Genomic DNA, 26780 nt, shown 5'->3' with positions numbered 1-26780 from the left:
ATGCATATTTACACAGTAAATAAATTCTAAAATTGTATTCTATTGTAATGAATAACTTAAGGGGGTTGTATGAATTATAAAAAACCTAAAAAAACCCTAATTTGGTTAAATTAGTCCACGTAAAGATTGATTTAGTACAGTACGTATGAATAAGTTGTCAATTTCCTGCCAGAGTCCTTGTGAACCAATAGTTTTAATCTACAGAGGGACACCTTTGTTTATCATCATTGAGGTTATACACCAATCTATCTTTCATTGTCTTATCCCTTAAGATTCCTGCTAATTGTTGACTTTTTTTTAGAATATCCATTTATGCTAAGTGAGAAGTTGGCCTCCCAGGTCTCTGTAATGGAGGGTGGTCGTCTTACTCTGGAGGTCATTGTCGTTGATGAAGAGGTAATTAGTTTTCTAGTATGGCCTCGAAACCGAATAATAACCGCTGGATTAGTTCTTAGAAATACTAATAAATCATGAGTAGTATCGTATTACAGACAAATTTTCATTTCAATTTCCGCGGAAAGCATTCAGAATCATATAAGAGAAGAGAAGAGAGAGAGAGAGAGAGAGAGAGAGAGAGAGAGAGAGAGAGAGAGAGAGAGAGAGAGAGAGAGAGAAGAGAGAGAGAGAGACATACAGACAGACAGACGGACACTAAAAGAAAAGTGTCATAACAAAAAATAAAAAATAAATTGAAAAAAATTACTTGCTTAGGCCGAAGTAGAATGGTGTTTGAATGGTATCAAGTTAGAGACAAGCAGAAGCAGGTATAAATATAATCATATTTGATAGCGTAGCTATTATATAACTAGGTATTCTTATGTCTGTATGTTAGCTCGCAGTGCAAGTGCTATACAGATGAGCTTAGTTGCATAGCCCCTAACTTTTATGTGTTTTTTATTCTAAAGGGGAATTAGGGACCCATAAAAAAGCCTAAAACCAGTTACAAACAATCTAATGGACTATGTATAGCTTCCATAAAATGGGTAAGCAATCGGTTCAGTGTTTAACAAAATCGCAGCGAACTAAAAATTAATTTCGAAAGTTTAAAAGGAAATTTAATTAGACATCTAACAAACTTTTAAATTATAACTTGCTTTATTATATTGCTCTATTCAAAAATTCTTCAGTTCCTTATCAATTATCTAAATAATATGTCAGCCATTGACTAAATTCATGTCGATATACACTTTTTGTCAGTGCTTTAAACTTTAAACAGTTGCAAAAAGCATTCACATTCGGCCATTCATACGATCTTGAATGACATCCAAACAATCCTTAAAAATTGTTGTTAAAATTGAATTTAAAATCATTTTCCTTAAATCTGAAAATCCAATTACATTAATTGTATGGAAATAGTTCTAGTTAAATTTTACCCTACAAAATAACATATTCTGCAAGTGGGGTATTTATTTACCCCTTCATTTAGGTTAGGTGGGTTATGGATAAATTCCCGCAGGGGTTTTGCATTATTGTTTTGAAACAAAGTAGCATTGCAAATACAATAAAGTTAAAATTAGAGGGGGCATAAGCTACATATAACTCATTTAGTTGATTTTGTATTTGATCTTTGAAATCAGCTAATAACTTCGAAAATAAAAACACAGTCGAGTCGCTACAAAATAATAGAAAGCAATTTGTTAGCAGATGAAAAGGGTCTCCATAACTTAGGCCAAATAGTTGTCTGGATTATACATCTATACTTATACATATATACAAGCGAATACGCCCCTATAGCATCAAACAATTCGAAAAGGGGGAGGTCGTAAAATAGCATAAAACTATTCCTAAGACCTTTTTTAAGCTTCCCTAAAATGGAGAACGGTTTGTTGGTATATATATAATCGAAATATTAAAGGACAAAAAAATATCTACATCTATAGTTAGTAAGAGAGAGAAAATGACGTTTCTAATAGTATAGAAAATAAATGTATTTTAAAGATGTAAAACCCATACAACTACCTTGCCCCTGTCTTGGGTACCTTTTTTCGTTTGCTGGCAAACTGGTTTCTGCTCTTTTGTAGCGACTTGGCTGTGTTAATATTTACGCCACTATTGGTTGAAATTCAAAGATACAATTTTATAAAAGGGTTACTAGCTATACTAACTAAAAATAGGAATTTACAAATTTCTCAATTCTTTGAGTTAGGAAATTTCTTACTATTAGAGCTAAATTTGAGTAATTTTCTTTGACTTGACAATACCTATTGTAAAATATGAATTCCTTATTTCAATTTATTATTCTCAATAATAATTATCATCTATTATTATAGATATATATATTGTATATGTATATATCTTTGCTAGATCTAGCCGCCTGCAGACAACCAGCTATGGTCACACAAGAACACTGCAGATCAAAAGAGCGGAGGCATCGGATTCTGGAATATTATCCGCCAGAACCAACAAGGACATATCACAAACAAAGCTGCAAGTTAAATGTAAGTAATTTTAAAAATATGGCTTTGCCCCCACACTTCTTAAAAGATCGAACCTTATAAAAAATCGTTTTGTTTTTATGTCAACATCAGCATGTAACAATAATAATGTCATTAGATTGTCGTTATGTCGATCTAATGTCAATTTAAGTCTCTTATTACTAAAGCCAAATAGTCGACTTAAACCCTTGAAATTGGATATTGCTATAAAGTCAAAAATTCTGACGTGGGATTCAACTTTCCTTAGTTTTTTTTTTCTAAATAATGAGGAAAATATCTAAGGTAAATGAAATTTTACCCCCCCCCCCCAAAAAAAAAAAGAACCAAAAATAAAAGAAATGAGTTATTAATATATTTTTACAGGGGCTAGAGGAAAATTTTTAAAACAGTAAACAAAGATGACAATATTCATATAAGCGCAGCTGACGCAATAATGCTAATCAATAATTAAGGAACTAACTATTTAGCTATCAAGTTAAAAGCTTGGTTTATTCGTAGAGAAAATTATAAAATATCAAGGTTTAAAACGATATGAGGATTCTTTCATAGCTTAAAATGCAAATAAACAAGCCTTAATTATAGAAAACCTTTGAAATTAAAAAGATAAATGTATTTTAAACGCAATCAAGCCATGCAACGAAAATTATATGTAAAAAAATTTACTAAATGGGCAAAAAATATATTTTACACTAAAAACTTTTGGATTATTCACATAAATTAACTAAAATTAATTCGTTGTCAAAACGAAATGGAAAAAAATGTGTAAATAAAGAAGTGTGATCTACAGAGATATTTATAAAAAGCAAAGCAATTATAAAATGACAATGGAAGGGGGAGGGGGGGGGGGTAAAAAAACTATTTTTTTTGTAAAATAATTCAAAATTGGCGAGAAAGAGAAAAAAAAAATCTACAGGAGATAGCGGCTATTGGCGGCAGCGGTAGTTTCGCCGCCATTTCTTACAAGCTTTAATTTTGATGGGCTGTTAAACATTCCATTACAAAGCATAAAACCTGCAAATGACTGCTAAAAGGTATCTTGGGTTTATTTGTATAAAAATCTGAATCACACACATCCATCCGACTAAATTCAGTATAATACATAAATAATTGTAATTTTTCAAAAGTAAATTAATTCTTATTTTATTTTTAGTCATACTATAATTTCCTATAGGTTATATTAATGATGTAGAACCTCTAATAAAAAATATCTGAAACGTGATTAATACAAAATAGTTTAGATATAAAGTCATTACAACATATATTGTTTTTATTTCCTAATTGCATCTTAAAGGATATTGTAAAGAAGATAAATAAAATCGCCCATTTTTTAGGCTGAACTTATTGGTTGAAAAGTTAGGTAACTGCTTGTTTTATCCAACCAACCAAGATTTAGTTTGTGCTAAACTATTCTTTCATTCCAAAAGTCTATTTTTTTTATTTTTAGTTGTTCTTTATTTTAGGATATATACTTCGCTACTTGGATATTAATATCCTTGTTGAAAAGTAAAATAAAATTTGTTGAAACATATTGGACAAACTGTAACAAAAAATTGACCTAGCATTTTTGCTTGGATAAAAATTGTGCTTTGTTGATTAGCTTACAATTATTTTTTAATTACACAATCAAATGCTCGCTTTAAGTCCAAAAAGTTCAAAAATGTCCATAGGTAGCGCAGCAACAGCAAGCTCAAAGTATTCTATTCATGGAAATGGATTAGTCAATTGATATCCATATTTAGTAAATGTATTGGTTAAATGTTGACAAATTTTCCAGCCCCCTAGAGTTAAAACCCAGCGAGTGAGAGGGAGAGGTGACAATGGGCTGTTTATTACACTAGTTTCAAAAGTTTTATAATAACGTTTTCATATTCGTTGGCTTAACATCTTTGGTGGCGTTAATGCATTTTGATTGGTTGGTTAATTAATTTGAGTGTTTCAACGTTTCAACCACTAATTTCAATCTATAGAATGGGTGTATCATTATTAAGGATATACATCAATTTATCGGCCTTTGTCTCATCCCTGTAGATCCATGGTTAAAACTTCATTGCAGGGTGATGGGGTTGGCTTTAGAGTATTGTATGCCTCCCCTATTAAAAAATTTCAGAAGATAAAGCCACTGAACCCCAAATGAACCCCCTTTATGCGTTCGTCAATGAAGGACAGAGCGAAGTCGTGTGGGATGACATAAGCATTGCGCACTTGAACGTGATTTATTTTGATTGATTAGGCTTGTCTACATGTTATGTTCAGCTATATCTTATTTATCAGGGTTATATCAATAGGTAATATTTCCTTTTTTTAAACGAAGCTTTCCATTTTAAACATGTTGCTTTTTAACTTTTTTAACATCAAATTTGTATGTGATAAAATTATCCGATTGGTCTAATTTTTGGAATACTAATTTCTATGACAAAAAAGTACATTGTTATAAGCGAAGCATCTCTATAATAAAGTCCTAAAAATGTTAGTATGCCCTTTAACAATATCCTGTATTTTAGCAGGTTTTCAGCAGATTTACTTACAATTTTGTTTCATTCGACTTTTATACTTTATAATCCGACACTATAAGTGTTAATGTCCGTTTGTCCTAACGTTTCCGAGCTTCGCTTTTAGGGATGTTGTCATCCTTGTTTTATTATCATCAGTAATACACATAGGAGGCATAGTTACTTTTAATTTAAGTTTTTATTAAAAAGAAATAATAAAAAAACATTTTGGTGGTATTTTTTCTAGGGATTCTTTTTTGTGAGGGGCTATGTATTCGAAGGGTGAGGAAATGGTCAGAAAAATTGACCAAAACCATCCCAAGACTTTAACTTAGAAGTAAACGTGTTACCTATTATTTTATCTCTTGCTGTCAAATACCATTCTATGATTTACACAAACAATTTTGTCAAATCCTAAGTTGCTAAAGTGAAAAGATAAAATTGTCTTTGTTTAAGACTGTTTTTTTTTGTATTTTTACAATTTGTAAATATCTATTATACAAAACTGTGCAATATAGGTATTTAATCATAAAATATAAATGGAAGTTTTTGTTTGTCCGTAAGCAACTAGCCAACAAAGTTTTTTTTTCAATTTCAGTGAGGCTTTAAATATAAATGTTTATTAAGAGCCAAAGTTAAAGTGGATAAATGCTAGGACATTTATATAGAATAATAATTAGGTCCTTTAAGATCAGTATATTAATGAAAAATAGCGTTTAGGTTATTTATTTCTTTTCCTTTAAATTTTAAGCAATTGTTATTTTTTGCTTTTTAATTCCAACAATAAACAAAAAAAACTACAGATTTTTATTTTTTATGATAATCTGACAAAAATACCAAGAAACAGAGTAGCAGCTCTACTAAAAAAATAATATATGCTTTGCACATTTTTGTGCTTGTTAATTGCAAAAAAAAAGTACTTCACGTTCGGCATTTACTACTTTGATGATGTAATATTCTCCTAAATACTTTAACATTTTAATTTTTATGTCAAGTATTTGTTTGCGTATGTGTTCATTAAGATCACACAAATGTCTGGCCGATAAGTTCTTCATTTTTCATGATTATGATATTTTTCTCTGATGTAAAGTAGCAAGGTTAATCGAATTTAGGTCTTGGGATGGTTTCAGGCTATTTTGCTGCATCGCCTTTTTACATGAAATTTTAAACCCTAATTACAGCAGATTAAACGTTATTTTTGATTTATAGACTTTTTGGAGGCAATGTTGTCATACATTTTTAAAGTAGCTTTACTACTTTTTAACTAGGTCTTGAAATCTTGAAATAAAAAATAAATAAAAAAAACTAGTTTCGATCTTATACTTTTCATTTTAATATCCGTGGAAAGTTGTCTATAATACGATGCGATAAATAACTATTCTATCTAACTTACTGTTCTAATTGTATTAGTTTTCTTTAAGAATTACTAATCATATTTCGCCGCGCAACTTATGTAAACAATTATTCTTGGTTTAGCTACATCTTTGAGCAGTCAAACGTGAAAAATGAGTAAAAAGTTTTTGAAATTAATTTGAAACAGACAAGCAATATGCACAAAAAGATGTTTCAACTTTATTTCCCAAAATTTATGGATTATTATTTCTAAAGACAAAATTTTGCGGTTTTCCTCAATGTGCTTATTCTATCATCTCCATTAAATTTTTTCAATAAATTTAAAGGAAGGAGTGGGAGGCAAAGTGCTTATTCGATTACAGGCCTCCCTTTTATTTTTCAATAAATTTAAAGTATGCGGTGAGGCAACTTCGTTTGTTTGAGTTTTATTTTAAGTCAGGTTAGGTATGGTTTTATTAGCTACACTTCCCACCCGATAATTAAATTAATTTTTAAAATATTTTTAAATCAAATATAAGATCTTTTCGTTACGTGTTCGTATGAACCAACCCTAATTAAAGAAAAGCTTCGCTTTTAAAATCAAGATAGTTATGAAATAGAAAAATTTGAACAATGTACTTTAGATAAATGTAATGTATTTTTTTAATTTATGTTCTTTTGACTTCGTAACAACGTTTGATGCTTTAACTAAATCGAGACAGTAATGGATATATTATTACTTGGATCTTACACCAGATTTTTAAATTCTCTATTAAATTGAAAGTTGCAGCGTGCTAAAATAACAATTCTTCCTTCCACTCCCTTTAACCTATTCCGTCCTCTACTACTAGATCAACGATCTGTCCAATAAAAGATTTGTATGTTAACAAGCTAAATTGACTACAATTTTTTCCATTCATAATATCAACGTATATTCTACATCCATTGAGACAGTTTAGAAAACTTCTCAAATAACTATTCAAGTACAAATCTATAACCTAATTTTCTATCAATAGTTGTCTTTGATATCTATACATATAACTATATCACATAATAACAATCTATGTCTATCTATTCTATGTATGAAGATCTATCTGCATCATTTTCCATTTTTAAGCTAGCAATACAAATCTATCTGCCTAATTTTCTATCAATAGTTATATATGATATCTATACCTATACCTACATATCTTTCTAACTAAATATCCATTTATATCTATTCAATGTATACAAATATCTCTAACTTTTTTTCCATATATGCTAGCAATACAAATGTATCTACTTAATTTTCCATCTACAGTTATCTATGATATCTATCTCTACAAATCTATCTACCTAAATATCCTCTATATCTGTCTATTCAATGTATACAAATATCTCTAACTTATTTTCCATCTATATGCTAGCAATACAAATTTATCTACTTAATTTTCCATCTACAGTTATCTATGATATCTAAAAAGCTATCTAACTAAATATCCTTCTATATCTATCTATTCTATGGAGACAATTCTAACTACCTAACTTTCCCACTATAGTTATCTGTGCAAGAAGTGTAGAATTTAAAATATGTTCACCATGTAAATAGTTTTTTTTTCAAGGTGTATGTGTTATAGTATGTGTGTGTGAGTGAGTGTGTGTGTATGTGTGTGTGTGTGTGTGAGTGTGTGTACGATCTAAAAAAGCATGCTTTTATCTTTCAGGATGTTTTTATACTAAGATACCAGCGGCTTCGCCCCAATATACCTATAGACGCTTTTTAATGGTATGGGGGATAATTAATTAACCCACCTCCCCTCCCAAATTCTTTACTAGGGTGGGGTTGGGGTAGTCCCCCAAAACCCCTACATAGTTATAAACCTTTCCAGGACCTGCATTTTAAAGAAGAACCATATTGGTAATTCCAAAGGCTTGAGAAAAGGCAATCACCCCTTTAATTTTATTACTTTATCCAGGAGTCCTTTAAGTGCTCTGTAATAAGTTATGCTCTAGCAATCTCCAACACTTTAGATGTAAAATGCCTAACATAACTGCAGTTGAATAATAGTCCCTGACTACATCTTACATCTTAAATTTAAGCAATTTATGGAATTATAAACAATATATTATTTTTTTGAACACCCTGCGTTTAATAGTAAAAAAATGTGTATTTGTGTGTGTGTGTATGTGTGTGTGTTTGTGTGTGTGTGTATGTATGTGTGTGTGTTTGTGTGTGTGTGAAATAAGCATGAGTTTAAATTAATGTACTGTACTGACCAGGAAGGGAAATGTACACTGAAAATAATTTTGAAAATATAAATCACATATTTAAAGAAAAACTCATTTTCAGCATTCGCGAAAAAACCAGTCTATAAAACTGTATGATAAATATACATTCACTGTTAGTCTAGTAATAAGAGAGTTGAATTAAATAGTTGTCAAATTCGTAGCTTAAAGGTTTAAACTCGATAAGATGGTACTTACATGCTAAAATTTACTATAAGAGTTTCCCATAAGGACATATCCTAATTGTAAAAAAAAACTTAAAACAAATAATAGCAAGATGATTATTTACTATTAGCGGGGCCTCTAGAAGCTCTTGAAATGTTAAGGTGATTTAATTTAACCCCCCCCCCCCCCCCCGGCCCTACCCCTATTTAATTTGATGATTATTTATTACTAGCGGAGCCTCTAGAAGCTCTTGAAATGGTAAGGTGATTTAATTCCACCCCCCCCCCCCATTTAATTTGAGTTTTAATATGAAATCTTAGGGAGGATATACTGATAATATAGCTTTAAACCTTCACAGGACCTAACAAGAATCTACTTTGTAGAGGAGAACCATATCGGTTCAGCAGTTAGCGAGATCCTTTGGTACAGACATATATCTTGTTGTTTGTATAAAGGGATTTACAAATTGTCTTGCTAATACAAATCCATTTTCCCTGAATAGTAACTCTCATTGCCAAGGTTAAGGAATGTTTTACATTGTTCAGCACATGAATCATTTCATCAGGGCTCGGCAGCCGCACGTCAGCCGGCTGTAGGCCAAAGAGGGAAATCAACCTTTTACAATTTTAAATATCAGCTGGAAGTCTAAATCTGCCCCATATATGGGCAATCCGTATTTTCAAAAACATCCAAACAGTTTTAAATTTGGAGCTTTGTCGCGGCTGACGCGCGGCTGCCGAGCCCGGCTTTCTAGCTTCTAGCTATGTTAGGTAGATATCCAATGCAATTAATAACGAGTCATTTTATTATATCTCTACTAGATATCTTTATGTCTTTCTGGCTTCTAGCTATCTTAGATAATATCTTGGAGCTTTGTCGCGGCTGACGCGCGGCAGCCGAGCCCGGCTTTCTAGCTTCTAGCTATGTTAGGTAGATATTTAATGCAATTAATAATGAGTCATTTTATTATATCTCTACTAGATATCTTTATGTCCTTCTGGCTTCTAGCTATCTTAGATAGATATAGTCAGTGCAATTATTAATGAGCCATTTTATTTTATCTCTAGTAGGTATTATGTCCTTAAATATTTTTAAAAGCGAAGCTTGTCTATAATTAGGGTCCGTAAGTCCGTACGCCCATCCATCCGTACGTCCGTAACGGATAGCCTTTTTTTCGTTAATTTAGGCATGCTAGAATTGTCCTATCGATTTTAAATTTTGCATGGTGATTACTTTAATAGTTAGGTACGATTTAGAAAGCGTAGAAACTCTATAATCATCACCAAAATGTCCGTATGTCCATAAACATTATCCTGAATCAAGCAGTTTTTCAACAAATTTTCTTACAATTTTGCTTTGACTCTTATACATTTATATTATGATTATTCAGTTTTGACACTATACAAGTGTTAATGTCCGTTTTCCTACCGTTTCAGTGCTTCGCTTTTATGGATGTTGTCATCCTTGTTTTAAAATTCTGTTTCGATGATATACATATTATCTTTTTGTTAGATAGCTAGTTCCATAAAATCAAACTCTCGCTATCTTTTAACTATCTTTTTATTAGGGTACCTAAATAGTCAAAGCACTTAATAAAGTGCCTATTTTAGAAAGTATTTATTTTACTAAATGCGCATTTCTTGAAATTTATTTGGATCTATAATATTTGAATTAATATATAACATGAAAGGCTAAATTCTTATAATCTTATATTATATGCGTGCACATTAATTTTTCGAGGGGTGCACGGAGCACAAATACATTTTGCATACTATTCCAATATATATAAAATCATCCGTTTTGGAATCTTAAAAGATAAATTTGTATACACCCTAAATTATAAAAAATAAAAGTTTGAAAACATTTAGTCTATACTCTAAAATACCTAATCCTAAAGTGAATTCTTAAAGAAAGTTTTGGATCAGAGGTGGATCCTTAAAAAACTTTTGCCTCGCTAAAAATTATTTGCCTCACTAAATTTATCCTCTCAAAATTTTTAGCAAGCCTTACTAATTTAAGTGAGGCAAATAACTTTTAGCGAGGCAAAAGTTTTTTAAGGATCTACCTCTGATTTTACAAACTTTTAAAGCTAGTGAATGAAAGAACGTGTTTATAAAACTTTAGCGATCAGAAGAATTCACAGCAATAGCTTTATTATTACTTAGATCTTACACCAGATTATCATGTACTTTAAGAAAGTGAAACTTGTGGCTCGCTAAAATAACGATCTGCCCTATTTACATCTTTACCCCATCCCCTCTTCTCCTACTAGATAAACGGCCAGTAAGTGATTTCAATGTTAGCAACCTAAATTGACAACAATTTTTTCCCTGTCATAATATCCACGTATATTCTATATTCATTCTCAGTTCAATTTCCCCCCCCTTCCTAGTATCACCTATAAATTGCCATATTCATAGGTATAAAATTCAAATTTTTTTAAGGGGGTTTCACCATCTAGCACGCCCTTAGACAAAATACTAGTAAATACTAAATCCTAAATCCATTCATATTGAACAGGGAAAGAGAAAAGCAGCTTATAATGCCTAATAAAAATGACGTCATACAATACATATGACCAATGCAATGGTAGGACAGTAAACATTTATATTGACCAATGGTAAAATGTAAACTTGCCTATCATTGGTCATTTGTATTATATGACGTCATTTGTCTATTATTTGCTTCAGCCATGCCATAGAATTGATATACATTGTATATCCTTTCTTCCCTCTTTCAATGAAAGACTACAAAAGGAAGAATCAAATTAAAAACGTCCATTTTCTTATCCCTGTATTCAAGATATTTATAGATTTTTTACTTAGACGAGGAAATCAAATATTCATTTTTCAATATTTACATGAAAGCTAAATAAATGGATGTAAAATATACGTGGATAAAAATTATCGTCAATTTAGTTTGCTAACATTGCTATCATTTATTGGTCAGTGCGTTTATCCAGTATACTAGGAGAGGGGGATGGGGTAAAGTGGGTGGAAGAGAGAATCGTTATTTTATCCCGCTGCGTGTTTCAATTTATTAGATTACATAAAAATCTTATGTTAGATCCTATTAATAATAAATCCATTGGTAGATAAAATCAGAAACTGAGAGATATTGCATCTGAAGAAAGAAATCATTATTTAATCCATGTTTCATGAAATGGAAGCTGATATAAAAAGACAATAAAAAACGTGAACTTTACCTTATACCGTATACATACATTCTGAATATTTTTTTTAAAAATTTAATCGTATTATAGACAGCTTTCCGCATACATTAAAATGAAAAAAAAGAATAAAACCAGTTATTTTAACATTCGTGGAAAATTGTCTGTAATACGATGCTATACATAATTTTTTATAATGGCTTTTCTATTTATAATCCGGCGGATATTTTTATAGTTTATGAGGTCAATCTAACCCAGATGAGCATCAAATCAAAAAAAGCTCTAACGGTTCATATCCTATGACAGTGAAATCGCCTGAAAATTATTGATTAATATTTTCAGGTCATAATTCATTCCTGGAGAGATTGCCAGATATAATTGAAGTTCCACATAATTCTAAGGTAAGCACAATGTTTTTAGTAGCGAAGCTACTCTATAATTCGAAATGTCCGTCCGTCTGTCCGTCCGTCCGTCCGTCTGTCCGTCCGTCCGTCCGTCTGAGACAGAATAGGGGAAACGTGATTTTCTCGGCTCCTATTAAAGATAGACAGCTGAAATTTTTTGACAACATTCCAATTATTAAGGAGCACAATTAACTATAAAACATCAAAGACGGTCGGACCCCTTTTTAGCAGGTTTTAGGCTATTTTTGTATTTTTCACATTTTTCTCCATATCTTCAGTGTTTATGGTCCGATTTTCAAAATTTTTTCAGTTATTGATATCAAAATTAAATTTTCTGTCATTTACAGAAACAACCATGACGGCCACACTGCCATTTTGCAGGTTTTAGGCTATTTTTGTATTTTTCACATTTCCACCATATCTTCAGTGTTTATGGTCCAATTTTCAAATTTTTTTCAGTTATAGATATAAGAATTAAATTTCCCGTCGTTTAAAGAAAACAACCATGACGGCCAGACTGCCTTTTTGCAGGTTTTAGGCTATTTTTGTATTTTTCACATTATTCTCCATATCTTCAGTGTTTATGGTCCAATTTTCAAAATTTTTTCAGTTATAGATATCAAAATTAAATTTCCCGTCGTTTAAAGAAAACAACCATGGCGGCCAGACTGCCTTTTATCAGATTTTTGGCTATTTTTATATGTTTTACATATTTCCCCATATATTTGGTGTTTTTGGTCCAATTTTCAAACTTTTTTGGATAAATACACTTTAAATCTACTTTTACGTATTTCCATCCACGATTTTTTGTGCTTCGCTACTTATGGATGTTGTCATCCTTGTTTTTATTTACAATTCTTTATACAGAGTATTTTATAATTTTTATTATACTTAATTTTTTTTAGGTTGAATTTAAAGTAAAAGTTCGAGATGTTTTTGCCCCCGTCTACTTTTCTATTGACAGGTATGATTTATTTAATAATGATTTTTTCAGTATGACTTTGAAACCGACTATTATCCGCTAGATTAGAACCGGTTCTTAGCCATACAGAAAAATCATGTATAGCATCGTATTACAGACAATTTTCAAGAAAATTTTTTTAAAAATTCAACCGGGCTTTTGATACTCGAGTTTAACAAAGACTGATTTAAATCTAATAATTTTTTATTTTAATATCCGCCGATAGCTGTCTATAATACGATGCGTTATTAATAATAGAGATCATTTTCTATAATTACAAATGTCCGTTTGTCCATAGAAAATTTGAGATTTGACAATTTATTTCTCGAATGGTTTCAGCTATTTTCCTTTTCACCTAGAGGCTAGGGGCAAAACCACTTGAGTATTTATAAAGCTGCAGCCGTCAATCCGTCAATCTATATCAAATTAAACTGTTTGATTGGTTGAAATCATATTACTAATCGGCTGTAAATTAGATTAAATAGATGGTTATCATTCACTTGAAAACTGAGATACTTCTAATTGAAAATCATGGAGGGGAACAAGTTTTCTCAATTATCATTATCATTTCATAACATAAAAATGATCACTTCGTTTATTCAGTAGGACAGAAGGGGATGGAGGGAGGTATCGTTAATTTAGACAGCTGGGAGTATCACTTTATTACATTACATAAAAATCTAGTGCAACATCCAACGAATTATAAAATAAAATATGCATAAAAATCTTATTTCTATTATCCAGATACAATTTATACGAGAAATCGTCAATGTCCATGAAAAAAATGAATTGTTTGATATATATAAGTAAAATGAATAAAACAAGGTTGTTATGTTTAGAACTAGCGCAACAATAACAAGATAAAAAGCTAAAAGATAAAATTGTGCAACCCCCCAACTTTGAATTGAACTTGTTTTTACATTAATTAGAAGTGATATAAACTAATATATCAATTATAGACAGACATAATTAAAGAGTAGCTGTTCTTCAAAGAATTAATATTAACAAGATATCTAAAGTACATTCAACCATTTAATCACAAGAATTGAACTAAATTGGTTGTAAAAATATTACTTTTTTGTATAATATACATTTGTAATTGTAGTTCTTTTTTATTAGCTTGTTCTTGCGCTTTTTATGATTTTCCATTATAATTTAAAACTTCATAGATTACCAATGAACTTCGTGAAAAAAATTGCTCAATGGGACGTTATAAAAATGAGGAATTATCCATTTATTTTTGGGGGTTTTCTTTCCCACTCCTCATCCCTCATTGTTATGACGTAAGAATTTTTTTGAGGGACTTTCTTTGTCTCCAAAAAAATCATATATCAAAAATAACTAGATGATCGACTAGAAAAGCTATGAAAACTATGAAAACAACTTCATTGATTGATAATTCGCGACTTGCCTATAAAACTTTTTGACGTGATAATAGAAAAAACAAGGATGACAACATCCATAAAAGCGAAGCACTGAAACGGTAGGACAAACGGATATTAACACTTGTATAGTGTCAGAACTGAATAATCAGAATATAAAAGTATTAGAGTCGAAGCAAAATTGTGAGTAAATTTGTTGAAAACTGCTTGATACGGGATAATGTTTATGGACATCCTTACATTTTTGGAACTTTATTATAGAGTTGCTTCGCTTAAAAAATTGTTCTTTGTTGTCCAAGAAATTAATATATCAAAAATTAGATCAAACGAATAATTAGATCACATAAAAAATTGTTGTTGAAATAGTAGAAAAATCTACTTGTTTAAAATGAACGTAAGGACATTCTGGTAATGATTATAGAGTTGCTACGCTTTCTAAATCGTACCTAAATACTACAGGAATCACCATGCAAAGTTTGAAATAGATTAGAAAACTCTAACATGCCTAAATTAACGAATAAAAGCTATCTATCTCGTACGGACGGACCAACCCTTATTATAGAAAAGATTCGATTTAAAAATAGAATATTAGTATAAGACCAGAGAGTAAAGAAATTTACCTTCCTAATGTTCTGAGATATTAGAATAAAAATTTGAGAAAAAAAATCCACGGATTTATTATTTGTAGATTGCCAATGGAACTAGAGGATGGAAGCATAGAACAAGAAGATGATGGATTAGGAAATCATAAACTTATTATCTACAAGGTATTTTTTCTAAATATTTTCTGTTTATTACTCTAGTCTCCAAAGTGTTATAACAACGTTTTCTTATTCATAAGCTTAATAGATTTTGGAAATTTTTATCGGTTGGTTCATTAAGTTGAGTGTCCAAACGTTTCAACCACTTTTGTAATCTACAGAAAGTTTAGTTTTGTGTTTCGTCATTGGGGATTTACATCAATTTATAGGCCATGAGATCACTGCTTTATAACAGTGTTCTCTGTTTGTCTTTGTGTCTGTCTGTCCGGATGTTTGTTTGTTTGTCTGTCATATTTTAAGAAATATAGCCAATCTTTTCTAGTTTTATTTAATTTTTCAAATTTGTCTATAATTTTTATCTACATAAAATTGTATATAATTTAGCAGTTTTCAAAGACTATCATTAGACTATTAGAACAGGTTGACTTAATAAGTGCACTTGACTTAAGATTTACACACAAATTTCCGGAAAATATGCGAAAAAGAATTACCCCCTTTTTTAGCTATCAAAGCCATAATAATGCAAATAAGAAATTAGTCCTATTCCTGTATCTCTGTCTGTATATCTGTAAGACATTTAATCAGAAAAGCAATCTAGATTCTTTTCTCAATTCATGAATAAATTTATAATATTATCATTATTGCATTTTTATATTTTTTTCTCTTTCTTTGTATTTAAATTTTCTAGAAGCGAAGCTGCCATATAATTCACTTTGAATGCCTTAGATGAACTGTTAAAATTTCGGCAGTTTTCCTTTAAGTGCCTAGGCGAGCACTGAAACCCCCCCCCCCCCTATGCCTAAGTCAGGTTCGGTAGGGTTATTTGAGTACTAAGTTGCCCTGCAAGGTTAAGGTCCTACACAGGAGTGAGGCAAAGAAAAAAACCAAGATAAAACTTTATATTTAATTCCTATATTTGCGACAACTTGTATTACACAGAAACTGCCAATTTTCAACAATTGCAAAAACTTACTCCCCCTCAGGTGGGTTCAAACCATTCTATGGGTGAGCTATTAGCTAGAGACACTTTAAATACCTTGCGGATTACACAATATTTTAATATTTTTTTATATTTTAGGTGCAAACAACGGATGCTGGGTTATTATGCTGCAAGGTAAATTTTTTATAGGAGCCGCGCTCTTATACATCTAAGATACAAAGTTATATGCCTTTTATATAGGCAAAAACATTTGCACCTCATTGTTCTGTTTGGTCGCCATAGCCCCAATTTACAATTACAATTTGTGTTTCTTGGTACTAATAAACATCTAGGATATAATTTACTTGGTCTGTTGGTCTGTCGGTCATGCTACAAAACTATATACAGGCTGATTCAGAATAAACTGCGTTTTCCTATTTTCTGATACAATTAGAAGGAATACAGAAAAAATAATTATACATCCTTGTCCTCTGTATTAAAATACATTAAACTTAGAAAAGGCCTTTCTCATTATCTCTGCAAATACGGCGCATTTAGAGCATAAATATTTCAAAAGATGCGTATGATGCTTTTTTTAGTAAAATTTTGTGCTTTAAGATTGGTTTATAAAAATTCCTATATAATATCAAAAGTTTTGGGATTTTCTGTTATATATACAAATATTTTTGTTCTTTGATATTCATTGATGTTGTCATCCTTGTTTTCTACAGATAGTTGAAAGATACTAAAATTAGGATAAAGCTTCATACTTTGGAGAAATTAATCATTTTCATAAGTTATCCTTATTCTATAATATAACTATTTTAGACTCCATCCAACCGTGGGGAGGAAATGTTGCAGTCCAAGTGTATTATGAATGTTACGCAAGGAGAAAGTCCACCTGTTTTAGGTAAATTTAATTGTATGTACAATTGCAGACAACCACAGGCTTTTTTGCACAGGCTTTTTAGAAATATCCCAACTCTGTTCATGATTTTTTTCTTTCAATTACTCTTAAACACTGAAAAGTCCGCCTGTTCTCATTTTTAAAGGATTAACCCTTTTTAGACAACTAACCATTTAACTTTTAGTCATTAATGTGGGTTTTTAAAAAAAATATTGTCTTAACAATTGTCTTAACTGTATTTTACTTTACTGTTCTTTTCTATAGGACCCGCAGATCCAGTTAGCTGTGTAGCAATTCTCCATAGCTTCAGTGAACGAATGAATTCTTATATTCATAAAGAACAGTGCAGGTGCAGTTTTATTTTATTGCCGCCTATTTCTCATTGGTTGACCGTAACTTTAAGGACGCCTGCAAGAAATACCACGCTTTAACTGCTGAAAGACTGCCACAAGTAGACCCAATACCCCAAATTTAAAGCTTTCAGCTTCAATAACAAAAAAGTTCTAGTCATTTTAAAATAGCATTTTATGTACAATGAAATTTTTGAAAGATTTCCAATGCTCATATAAGAAAAAAAAATATTAAATTACGTCGCCTAGACACAAAATTATAGCCTTATCTTTGTCAGAAACTTAGATTGCTGGTAACTAATTACATTTCTACAATAAAAACAGCACAATAAATAATAAAAATCTATGGAAAAAAATTCGATTTAAAATGCATTTTTAAACAAAAATCATAGCGGAAACAAAGGGGTAAACTAATACAAGCTCAGCTTTGATTGGTTGTTAAGCTGATTCAGCCTTCTGATTGGCTACAGTACACTCGGTACAATGCAAGTTAAACTTAATTTTTTTTAATGATTTTGACTATAAAAATGGGTATTTTCATTGTAAAAATATAATTAGTTACTGGAAACCTAAATTTATGACAACAATAAGCTTATAATTTTGTTTCTAGGCCACATAGTTTAATTTCAAAGTTTTCAACATGAGCATTGCAATTCTTTCAAAATTTTCATTGTAAATAAAATGTCATTTTAAAATGCCTAGAACTTTTTTGTTATAGAAGCTGATGGCTTCAAATTTGTGGTATTTGCTCTACTCGTGGCAGTCTTTCAGCAGTTAAAGCGTGGTATTTCTTGCAGGCTTCATTATATTTTGTTGAATTTACAAAATAAAACAAGGATGACAACATCCATAAAAGCGAAGCACTGAAACGGTAGGACAAACGGACATTAACACTTGTATAGTGTCTAAACTGAATAATCAGAATATAAAAGTATAAGAGTCGAAGCAAAATTGTGAGTAAATTTGTTGAAAAACTGCTTGATACAGGATAATGTTTATGGACATACTTACATTTTTATGACTTGATTATAGAGTTGCTTCGCTTATAATATTGTTTTTTATTGTCCAAGAATCAATATACCAAAAATCAGATCAAACGGATAATTAAATCACATAAAAATGTGTTGTTAAAAAAGTAGAAAAATGAACATGTTTAAAATGGACATACGGACATTCTGGTAATGATTATAGAGTTGCTACGCTTTCTAAATTGTACCTAACTACTACAGGAATCGTCATGCAAAGTTTGAAATCGATAGAATAATTCTAACATGCCTAAATTAACGAATAAAAGCTATCTATCTCGGACGGACGGACGTACGGACAAACGGACCGATCCTAATTATAGAAAAGCTTCGCTTTAAAAAAAAACAATAATAAAAGGAGCTATACCAACTCAAAAATCATATATGCTGGTTTATTAATAGTTACTTTAGTGTGTTCTTTTTATTCTCATACTTTGTAATAAACTAGAGGTTGCGCCTCTACCATCTGGGAGCTGTATATTCTTATGGTCATGTAGAACAGAATAGCCTAAAACCATCTCAAGTCTTAAATTTAAGAATTAAATAGCCTAAAACCACTTAGGAACCCAAATGAAGCTATCCTGTGAAGGAAAACTCAATTAGTTCAGTAACTATTGATATCTTAAGCTTCAGACCAAAAAAAACCATACTACTTCATATAATAGAATTGGATATTTTAGTAAAATAAGACATGAACTGAAGTAAAAGTTTGACATTAATATTATGATTGTCATGAATATTACCATGAATAACATAGATAACAAGGATGACAACATTCATAAGATATGAATATACAGTGAAGGGTTAGTGAAGGGACAAGGAAAGAAGAAATAATTTAGAACAGAAGGGCAGAGAAAAAAAAGGGAATTTCTTTGGGAGTGTAGGAATAATTATTTATCGCATCGTATTATAGACAGCTTTCCTCGGATATTAAAATAAAATATAAGATTAAAGCCAGTTTAGTTAAACCCGAGGGGCTAATGGCCCGGGCAAACAAAACTGGTATTAATTCTATGATTTTTATTTTATTATTCGTGGAAAATTATCTGTAATACGATGCTCTACATCATTGATTTCAGAGTATGGCTGAGAACCAGTTCTAATCCAACGAATATTAAACGGTTTTGAAAGCATACTTGAAAGTAAATTATCAACAACGACCACCCTACCATTACAGACAGACTGAAGGACAAACAGACAGGAACACTTGTAGCGTAGCTTCGCTACTGTAAAAAAAAGCGTGTCCACGTCATGTATAATTTACATATGATAATATTTGTGTATGAAGATAAAAACTTTATAGCTCTGTAAATAGATAGTTATATCTACATATATTCATTTCTCATGGTGGGAGGGGGGGGTGATATTGGACTGGATATTAGACTAGTACCTAAATTTTCATAAACATGTTTTCTTATTCATTGGCTTAAAACTTTTGAGACTTTTATTAAATCTTTATTGGTTAATTTAAACAAGCATCGTCCAATCCATAGCTTTTCTTTTTTTAGAGAATTGGAACATAATTTTGTCGTTCACTGTCTTATCCCTTAAGGTCCCTGTGGTTTATTTAAACATTATATTATTTTTATGCTACAGGGTGTTTCATTATTTACCCATATATTATTCACCTATATTTCATGGGTATCCTATTATATGTATAAAGTAGTAAGTTTTTTTTGTCTTAAGCATAATATCTCAATAACCACTGAACCGGTTGGGTTCTCTTTTTTAGGCAAGCTTTGCACAGGTCTAGTGTTGATTATGACTAATTTTTGGATTGTTTTAAGCTATATTTCTAGCCCCTAGTTGCTGGGGGCTTGTCGGCCAGTTAATATGTAAGTGACTAAACAAGTGACTAGCACAGTGGTTTGCCAGGTGTATCCGACCTTCGTTATTTTCCAGGGGGAGGGGGGTGGGGTATATTCAACCCTTTGGACCTAACTCATCAGCATTTCTACAGTCACTTTCCCCTTGCATTAAGTCTGTATTGTTTTTTTGTGACTATTTTCAATTATTAGGGTCGGGAAGTCTGATCGTTCATTTGAGTACTTCAAACTTTTCATCTTAATTATCATTAAGAGATACTTTGTGTTGTTTCTAAGGACAACAGGGTATAAATTTTATAGGCAAAGCAACTCCATAATCAAGCCCTTAAATATAAAGTATTCTTTCATATTCATCAAATTTTATGGCAATTTTAAAAAATATTTATAAAGTAGCTTGATGTCTATTTCTCCGTCCGTCCATCTGTCTGTCCCTTAAGATCTTGGTAACCCCCAGATACGGTGAAGGGGTACCACAGCCCCTCCCCTAGATATACCACACTTTTCTGGGATCTTGCTGAGTCAAGTATCAACTGTTGGGAATATCAAAGGATGACTCCATGCAAAATTTGAGCCGGATCCGGCCAAAACCGGCCGTGAATTTTATAAAAAAAACGTTTTTTTCCGGTTTTTAGGGGGTATCTGTAAATCGATTCAGCTGGAGCAAAACCGGTTGGAGGTACAAAAAATTTTACTTCACATGAAATTTAGCCAATGCAATTGCCTACAAAAATGTACTTCATCATCAACTTGATTGGACAACTCTTTCCCCTCCTAAATGTCCATTAAAACCTCGGAAACGGCAAAAATCGCCAAAAATTAAGCCTTCGGCGGCAAATAACGGCTAAACGGTCAGCCGGAGGCGAATGAAACATAAATAAAGAAATGTCCGCCTCAAAAAGTTGTTCAACATCAAAGAGATGCTTGTAGTCTCTAAAACGACTCCTTCCCCTCCTTTAAGGGGAAAAACTGAAAAAACGCGATTTTCAAAAGTATGCCCACTTCGTGGGTGTGGGGGGCACTGAACCCGTCACCCCAGGGTCACCAAATATAAAGTCTAGGCGGCCCACAATGCTGAATTTTCACCAAGTGAAAGTCTTGTGTCATTATCTCTTATGAGAAAAAAGTTATTAATTAATTAAAATTTCAAATTGTGATTTTTTGATGGATTTCTTTGATGAAATAACAGGCCGGTCAATTTTTAGGCCATTTTTTGCGGTTTTCGGCCTGCCACGCCCAAACGGTTTGAGATAATCTCACGGGACCTTTTGCCCGACCTAAGTCTGGTTATTTGTGAGGTCTAAGAAAAAAAAATTCTCAGATTGGATGAAGCACGACGACACTGCGCGCCGTCAAAAATTGCTGGTCGGCTCATTTTGCCCCCTCAAACCCTCACCTCGTGCCATTTTTCTGTGTAAAGATTATAATTATAATCTTTTGCGTAAGTCTGATTTTTTTTCTTAGACCTCACAAATAACCAGACTTAGGTCGGGCAAAAGGTCCCGTGAGATTAAAATCGCGTTTTTTCAGTTTTTCCCCTTAAAGGAGGGGAAGGAGTCGTTTTAGAGACTACAAGCATCTCTTTGATGTTGAACAACTTTTTGAGGCAGACATTTCTTTATTTATGTTTCATTCGCCTCCGGCTGACCGTTTAGCCGTTATTTGCCGCCGAAGGCTTGATTTTTGGCGATTTTTGCCGTTTCCGAGGTTTTAATGGACATTTAGGAGGGGAAAGAGTTGTCCAATCAAGTTGATGATGAAGTACATTTTTGTAGGCAATTGCATTGGCTAAATTTCATGTGAAGTAAAATTTTTTGTACCTCCAACCGGTTTTGCTCCAGCTGAATCGATTTACAGATACCCCCTAAAAACCGGAAAAAACCGGTTTTTTATAAAATTCACGGCCGGTTTTGGCCGGATCCGGCTCAAATTTTGCATGGAGTCATCCTTTGATATTCCCAACAGTTGATACTTGACTCAGCAAGATCCCAGAAAAGTGTGGTATATCTACCCTCCCCCCCCCCCCCGTTATCACCTAAAGTACCCCTAGAGGTCTCTAGAGGCGTAGCCGCTAGTTTCTAAAATAGTATAAGAAAAGACCCTGTTAAAAGTCTAATACGTATTTATAATATTACATGTAAACTTTATTTTTTCCCTATGAATAATTTATATATAACAACAAAAAAGATTAAGGATGACTACATCCATAAAAGCGAAGCTTTACAAATCATAATAGACAAACGAACATTAACAAATGTATAGTAACAACTCATTTAATAATTAACATTATATAGAATTAGGAACAAAAATTTCGTAGCAGTTATTTATTATAGACAGTTTTCCGCGGATAATAAGATGAAAAATTGTAAGATTAATTCCAGTTTAGTTGGCCGCGTAATTGTCTATAATACGATATGATACATTATATTTCATTATGGCCATATTGGAAAAAGCTATCCTAAACTTACTTGAATACCAGATGCTTAACGTCCAAAAGAGTCATAAAGTTCATATATCATGTTACTTGGTAGGCAATGGGTTCGAATCTCGGACTAAATCAAACCATAGACTTAGAAAGATGTACCTATGTACCGCTACAATGTCAGATCCATGACACTCATCGTAATATTGAAAGAGTATCCAGGGATCTTAATGGATAAGACAGGGATAATAATGTATACCCCCAATTATGTTAAACAAAATTATTACCCATTCAAAAGATTAAAAGTTTAGACATTGTTAGTTTGTACCGACTTTTCCAGATGAAATCAAAGGTCCCCAAAGTTTGAAAGCAAACGAATGAGGGAACGCAAATGTAAAACTTTGGGTACGAGTATAATACAGTCTTTGGATTTAACCTGATAAATATTTTTTTAGGTTGGTTATCCCGTACAAGATTGAAGGAACAAGGAAAGTTTGATCACATTAGTCTCTTTATATATTAGATAAATAAAATATAGGACAATTATGTATATAAGTAGAACACCAATAACAGCAATTTTATAAGAGATAAGCTACTTTGACGACTGAAATTAAACTATGTATATACTGATGATGTCAAAAATAAAAATAAATGATTTAAATACATTTTTAGATAAAGTTGATGGTTTGTCAAATACTGTTGATTAGTGCGAATATATATATATGCTTGTGCCAATCAACGACCAAGACATACTTACCTAAATAGGAAAATCTCAAATTTGCATAATGAAAATCTACAAGCAAACGTTTTGTATATTCTTTGTATCCCTTTTAACCCACCAAATATATCACTCGCCTGCCATAGCAGCAGCCAGTGTGATCATCCTATGGCTACGCAGAATGTCGACCCTGGACATCCTTGTGGAGAAGGACGGGGAGCCAGTGGAGGTTGGCAACGAGATTCAGCTCAGGGTCCAGGTACATTGTATTTTTTGTGAAGATTTCTGTTACATATGCGTTCACTTCATACTAGCTATCAAATATAGCTCGGGAGGTGAATGAAAGACCCCCCCCCCCCCCCAAACCCTTCCCATCATTAAATTTGTATAGCCTCCATCAAAAATAATCTTGGACGTCCTTATATAGCATCATTAAAAATAAATCTTTATTAGAATAATATTTACCTTTTTTTCCTACACGTAAAAATGAAATAGTCGACGTAAACACTTATCATAATTTTAAATAGCGAAGCAACTTCATAACAACGGTATTTCGACTGAAAAATCATATCTAAAAAATACAAAATCCTTCTTTCGGTTTATAAGGCATATAGCAATTTTAAATTTAGGTTTTGTATTGTTATTACCTGCCAAAAATTTTTTAATAGTTATTTCTCGCATAGTAATATAAACAGCTTTTGCGGATATAGATTTTAGGTGCCGAAGGCACGGGCTAAAGTAACTGATTTTAATATTATGATTGTACATTTTTATATTCGTAGAAAGCTGGATATAATACGATGCTAGACATAGTTTATTCATATGGATGAGAACCGGTTCTTATCCACAGGATTCGAATAAATACGAGAAAAAAATTATGGACATGTTTACTCTTATTAAAATTTATTTACTAAACTTTAAAATTAAATAAGTTTTTTATTCAAAGACAGAAACAAACTTTATGTATTAAGTTTTTAGTAGCAAAGCAACTCTCTAAAAGACGTATCGGTATGTATGTCCAATTGTTTATACGGCGGATAAATATCTCTTTAAATGATATTTTGAAGTAGTAGTTTTCAAAACATTATACATAGTGGTTGCAGATAACCAGTGCATAACCTTTGTCTGGGTGTCTTATCTATTTCATCATGGTCACAAGTAGTCGCATCTTTTGATGCCAAGACATTTCTCATAATTCAACTATAAATATTGGCAATTTGACATAACAGCATGCATTTTTAACGTCTTTGATAATGAGGCGATTAAGTTATATTATGTTTAGCTCAGCTCATACCAATAACGAAATTAATTCGGGAAAAAAATCACGAAACCTATACGTGTTTTTCAGCTGTCGTTGGGGGGCAACACATCGTAAAATTGACGACCTCTCCATTTGCCCCCCAAATATTATTTTAGATTTAATTCCCTTGTTGGTTATACCTTATTCCTGTGTTTAGCTACCGTCTGAAGTACTATTTCATGATAGTAGCCCAGCTACTCTAAAACTAGGTGTGTTCGACCAAATGACCGTCAACAAACTCTATCATGCAACAACTTTTAAACTAAGTGTTATTTTCATAATTTTTTCTCAAGTCGTTTTTGCTTCGCTACTTATTAAATTAAATATCGTTGTTTTCTCCATAATTCAAAAAGTAATATAACAAAAAATAAAATTCCTAAACACGTCTGTAATTTGCAAAACATTGGTATATGTGATAAATAAAGGACAGCTTACAAATATATTGCTTATTTATTCATTAAATTTAAATAAAACAAGGATGACAACATCTATAACAGCAAAGCTCTAATATCAGACGGTAGGCGAACGAACATTAATACTTTTAGAGTGTCAGCACTTAATATGATTTTGCTTGATTATAGATGGTTTTCTTATACAATAAAATGCCTGAATTAACAATAAAAACCATCAGTTACGGACCGACTCTGATTATAAGAAAAGCTTCGCTTTTAATAAACAAGGATGATACAATCTACGATAGCATAGCTAAAAATTAAATAAAAGTACAAGCAAAACAAATAAAAACCTTACCACTTTATTTAAAAAGAAAAGGGGTAAACATGATAGGTTGTAATTTTTTCTAGGGGCGATTTCTCTTGGTAGAGTGGTGGTACCCTCCCCAAAAATAGTTATAAACCTTCCCAGGACCTATTAGAAGCTACACTGTATAAGGAGAACCAGCAGTTAGCAATTTCCTTTGGTACAGACAGATAAAGATCTTGTTACTTTTATATAAGGATTGCTTGCTTCCTCATAGTAGCTCCGCTACTTGTGGAGAAACAGACAGGCAAATAATAAAGACTTATAGAGCATCTTTGCAATTCAAAAACTTTTTATTTTCTATTTGTTTCAAAAATGAAAAGTATACTAAGAAAGTAAAACTTTTTCCAATATTTTTCTGATTTTATTATTTTAGTTTTGAGTAAATAAAAAAGGTAAAATCCATATAATTCAAACGAGGCCCCAAGATACACCCCCTCCCCCCGCGGTCCTTTTTGTAATCACTTTACGGGACCTTTGAAACTTAAAAATAAAAGATAAATATCATTAGTCGCAAAGCTTCTCTGTGTGTAACTGCAGAGATTTAAAGGGATAAGACATTAACCGATAAATTGATGTACATTCCAAATGACGATACACAATATAACCCCTTTTGTATATTACAATTACTGGTTCAAACGCTTGGACTCTCTTCTTTAAAAACCAACCAATCAAAATTCAATAAAAGTCCCCAAAGTTACCAAGCCAATCAATAAGAAATCATTGGGGACTAGTGTCATGAACGAACAACCCAATGTCCCCTCTCTACCTGGTGTAACTGTCTGTCTGTTCTTCTGGCTGTCCAACTGAATTTTCTTTGAATATATGTCCTTCGAAGAGCTTCGATTCTGTTTTATATAATCGTAAAAAAGATAAATGAAGGTGGGGGAGATGTGGGCAATGCTTCACTGTAAAGTTAAGAGATATTGCCAAAAGAATTAAATTCACGTATGTATGCGTGTTTGCTTGATTCAGTGACGTTTTCTGAAAAAGGAAAATAATTTTTAGATTTTATTTTATGAAATCACAAAAGATTAAATCCAGGACGATTTCATCCAATAGTAACAAAGTTTCATGAAAATAAAAATAATAACTTCAAGCATACATATTGCATATTTATTTGTAACTCCCCCCCCCCCCCCTCCTGGTTATATTCTATTTATTTCAAAAATAAGGGGAGGGGGGTGGCTCAAC

At 31.9% G+C, this 26780-nt stretch overlaps 1 protein-coding gene across 1 annotated transcript in view; it reads left to right on the top strand.

The window, feature by feature from the left end:
• Positions 1–23307, top strand: part of LOC145333203 (obscurin-like protein 1) — a 71358-nt gene extending 48051 nt beyond the window's left edge. Inside the window, exons 21-30 of the mRNA XM_080178349.1 lie at positions 302–396; positions 712–764; positions 2305–2438; positions 12198–12256; positions 13165–13223; positions 15291–15369; positions 16442–16477; positions 17111–17192; positions 17454–17538; positions 23265–23307. Of these exons, the coding sequence (XP_080034475.1) occupies positions 302–396; positions 712–764; positions 2305–2438; positions 12198–12256; positions 13165–13223; positions 15291–15369; positions 16442–16477; positions 17111–17192; positions 17454–17538; positions 23265–23307 (725 nt within the window). The remainder of the gene's footprint in view (positions 1–301; positions 397–711; positions 765–2304; positions 2439–12197; positions 12257–13164; positions 13224–15290; positions 15370–16441; positions 16478–17110; positions 17193–17453; positions 17539–23264) is intronic.
• The last annotated feature ends 3473 nt before the right edge of the window (positions 23308–26780 follow it).

Source organism: Acartia tonsa, chromosome 12 (assembly GCF_053477335.1).
Source record: "Acartia tonsa isolate MP-2025a chromosome 12, ASM5347733v1, whole genome shotgun sequence".
In the NCBI taxonomy this organism is placed as follows: domain Eukaryota; kingdom Metazoa; phylum Arthropoda; class Copepoda; order Calanoida; family Acartiidae; genus Acartia; species Acartia tonsa.
Note: the sequence above shows the minus strand (reverse complement) of the source record. Positions and strands in the feature narration are given on the sequence as shown.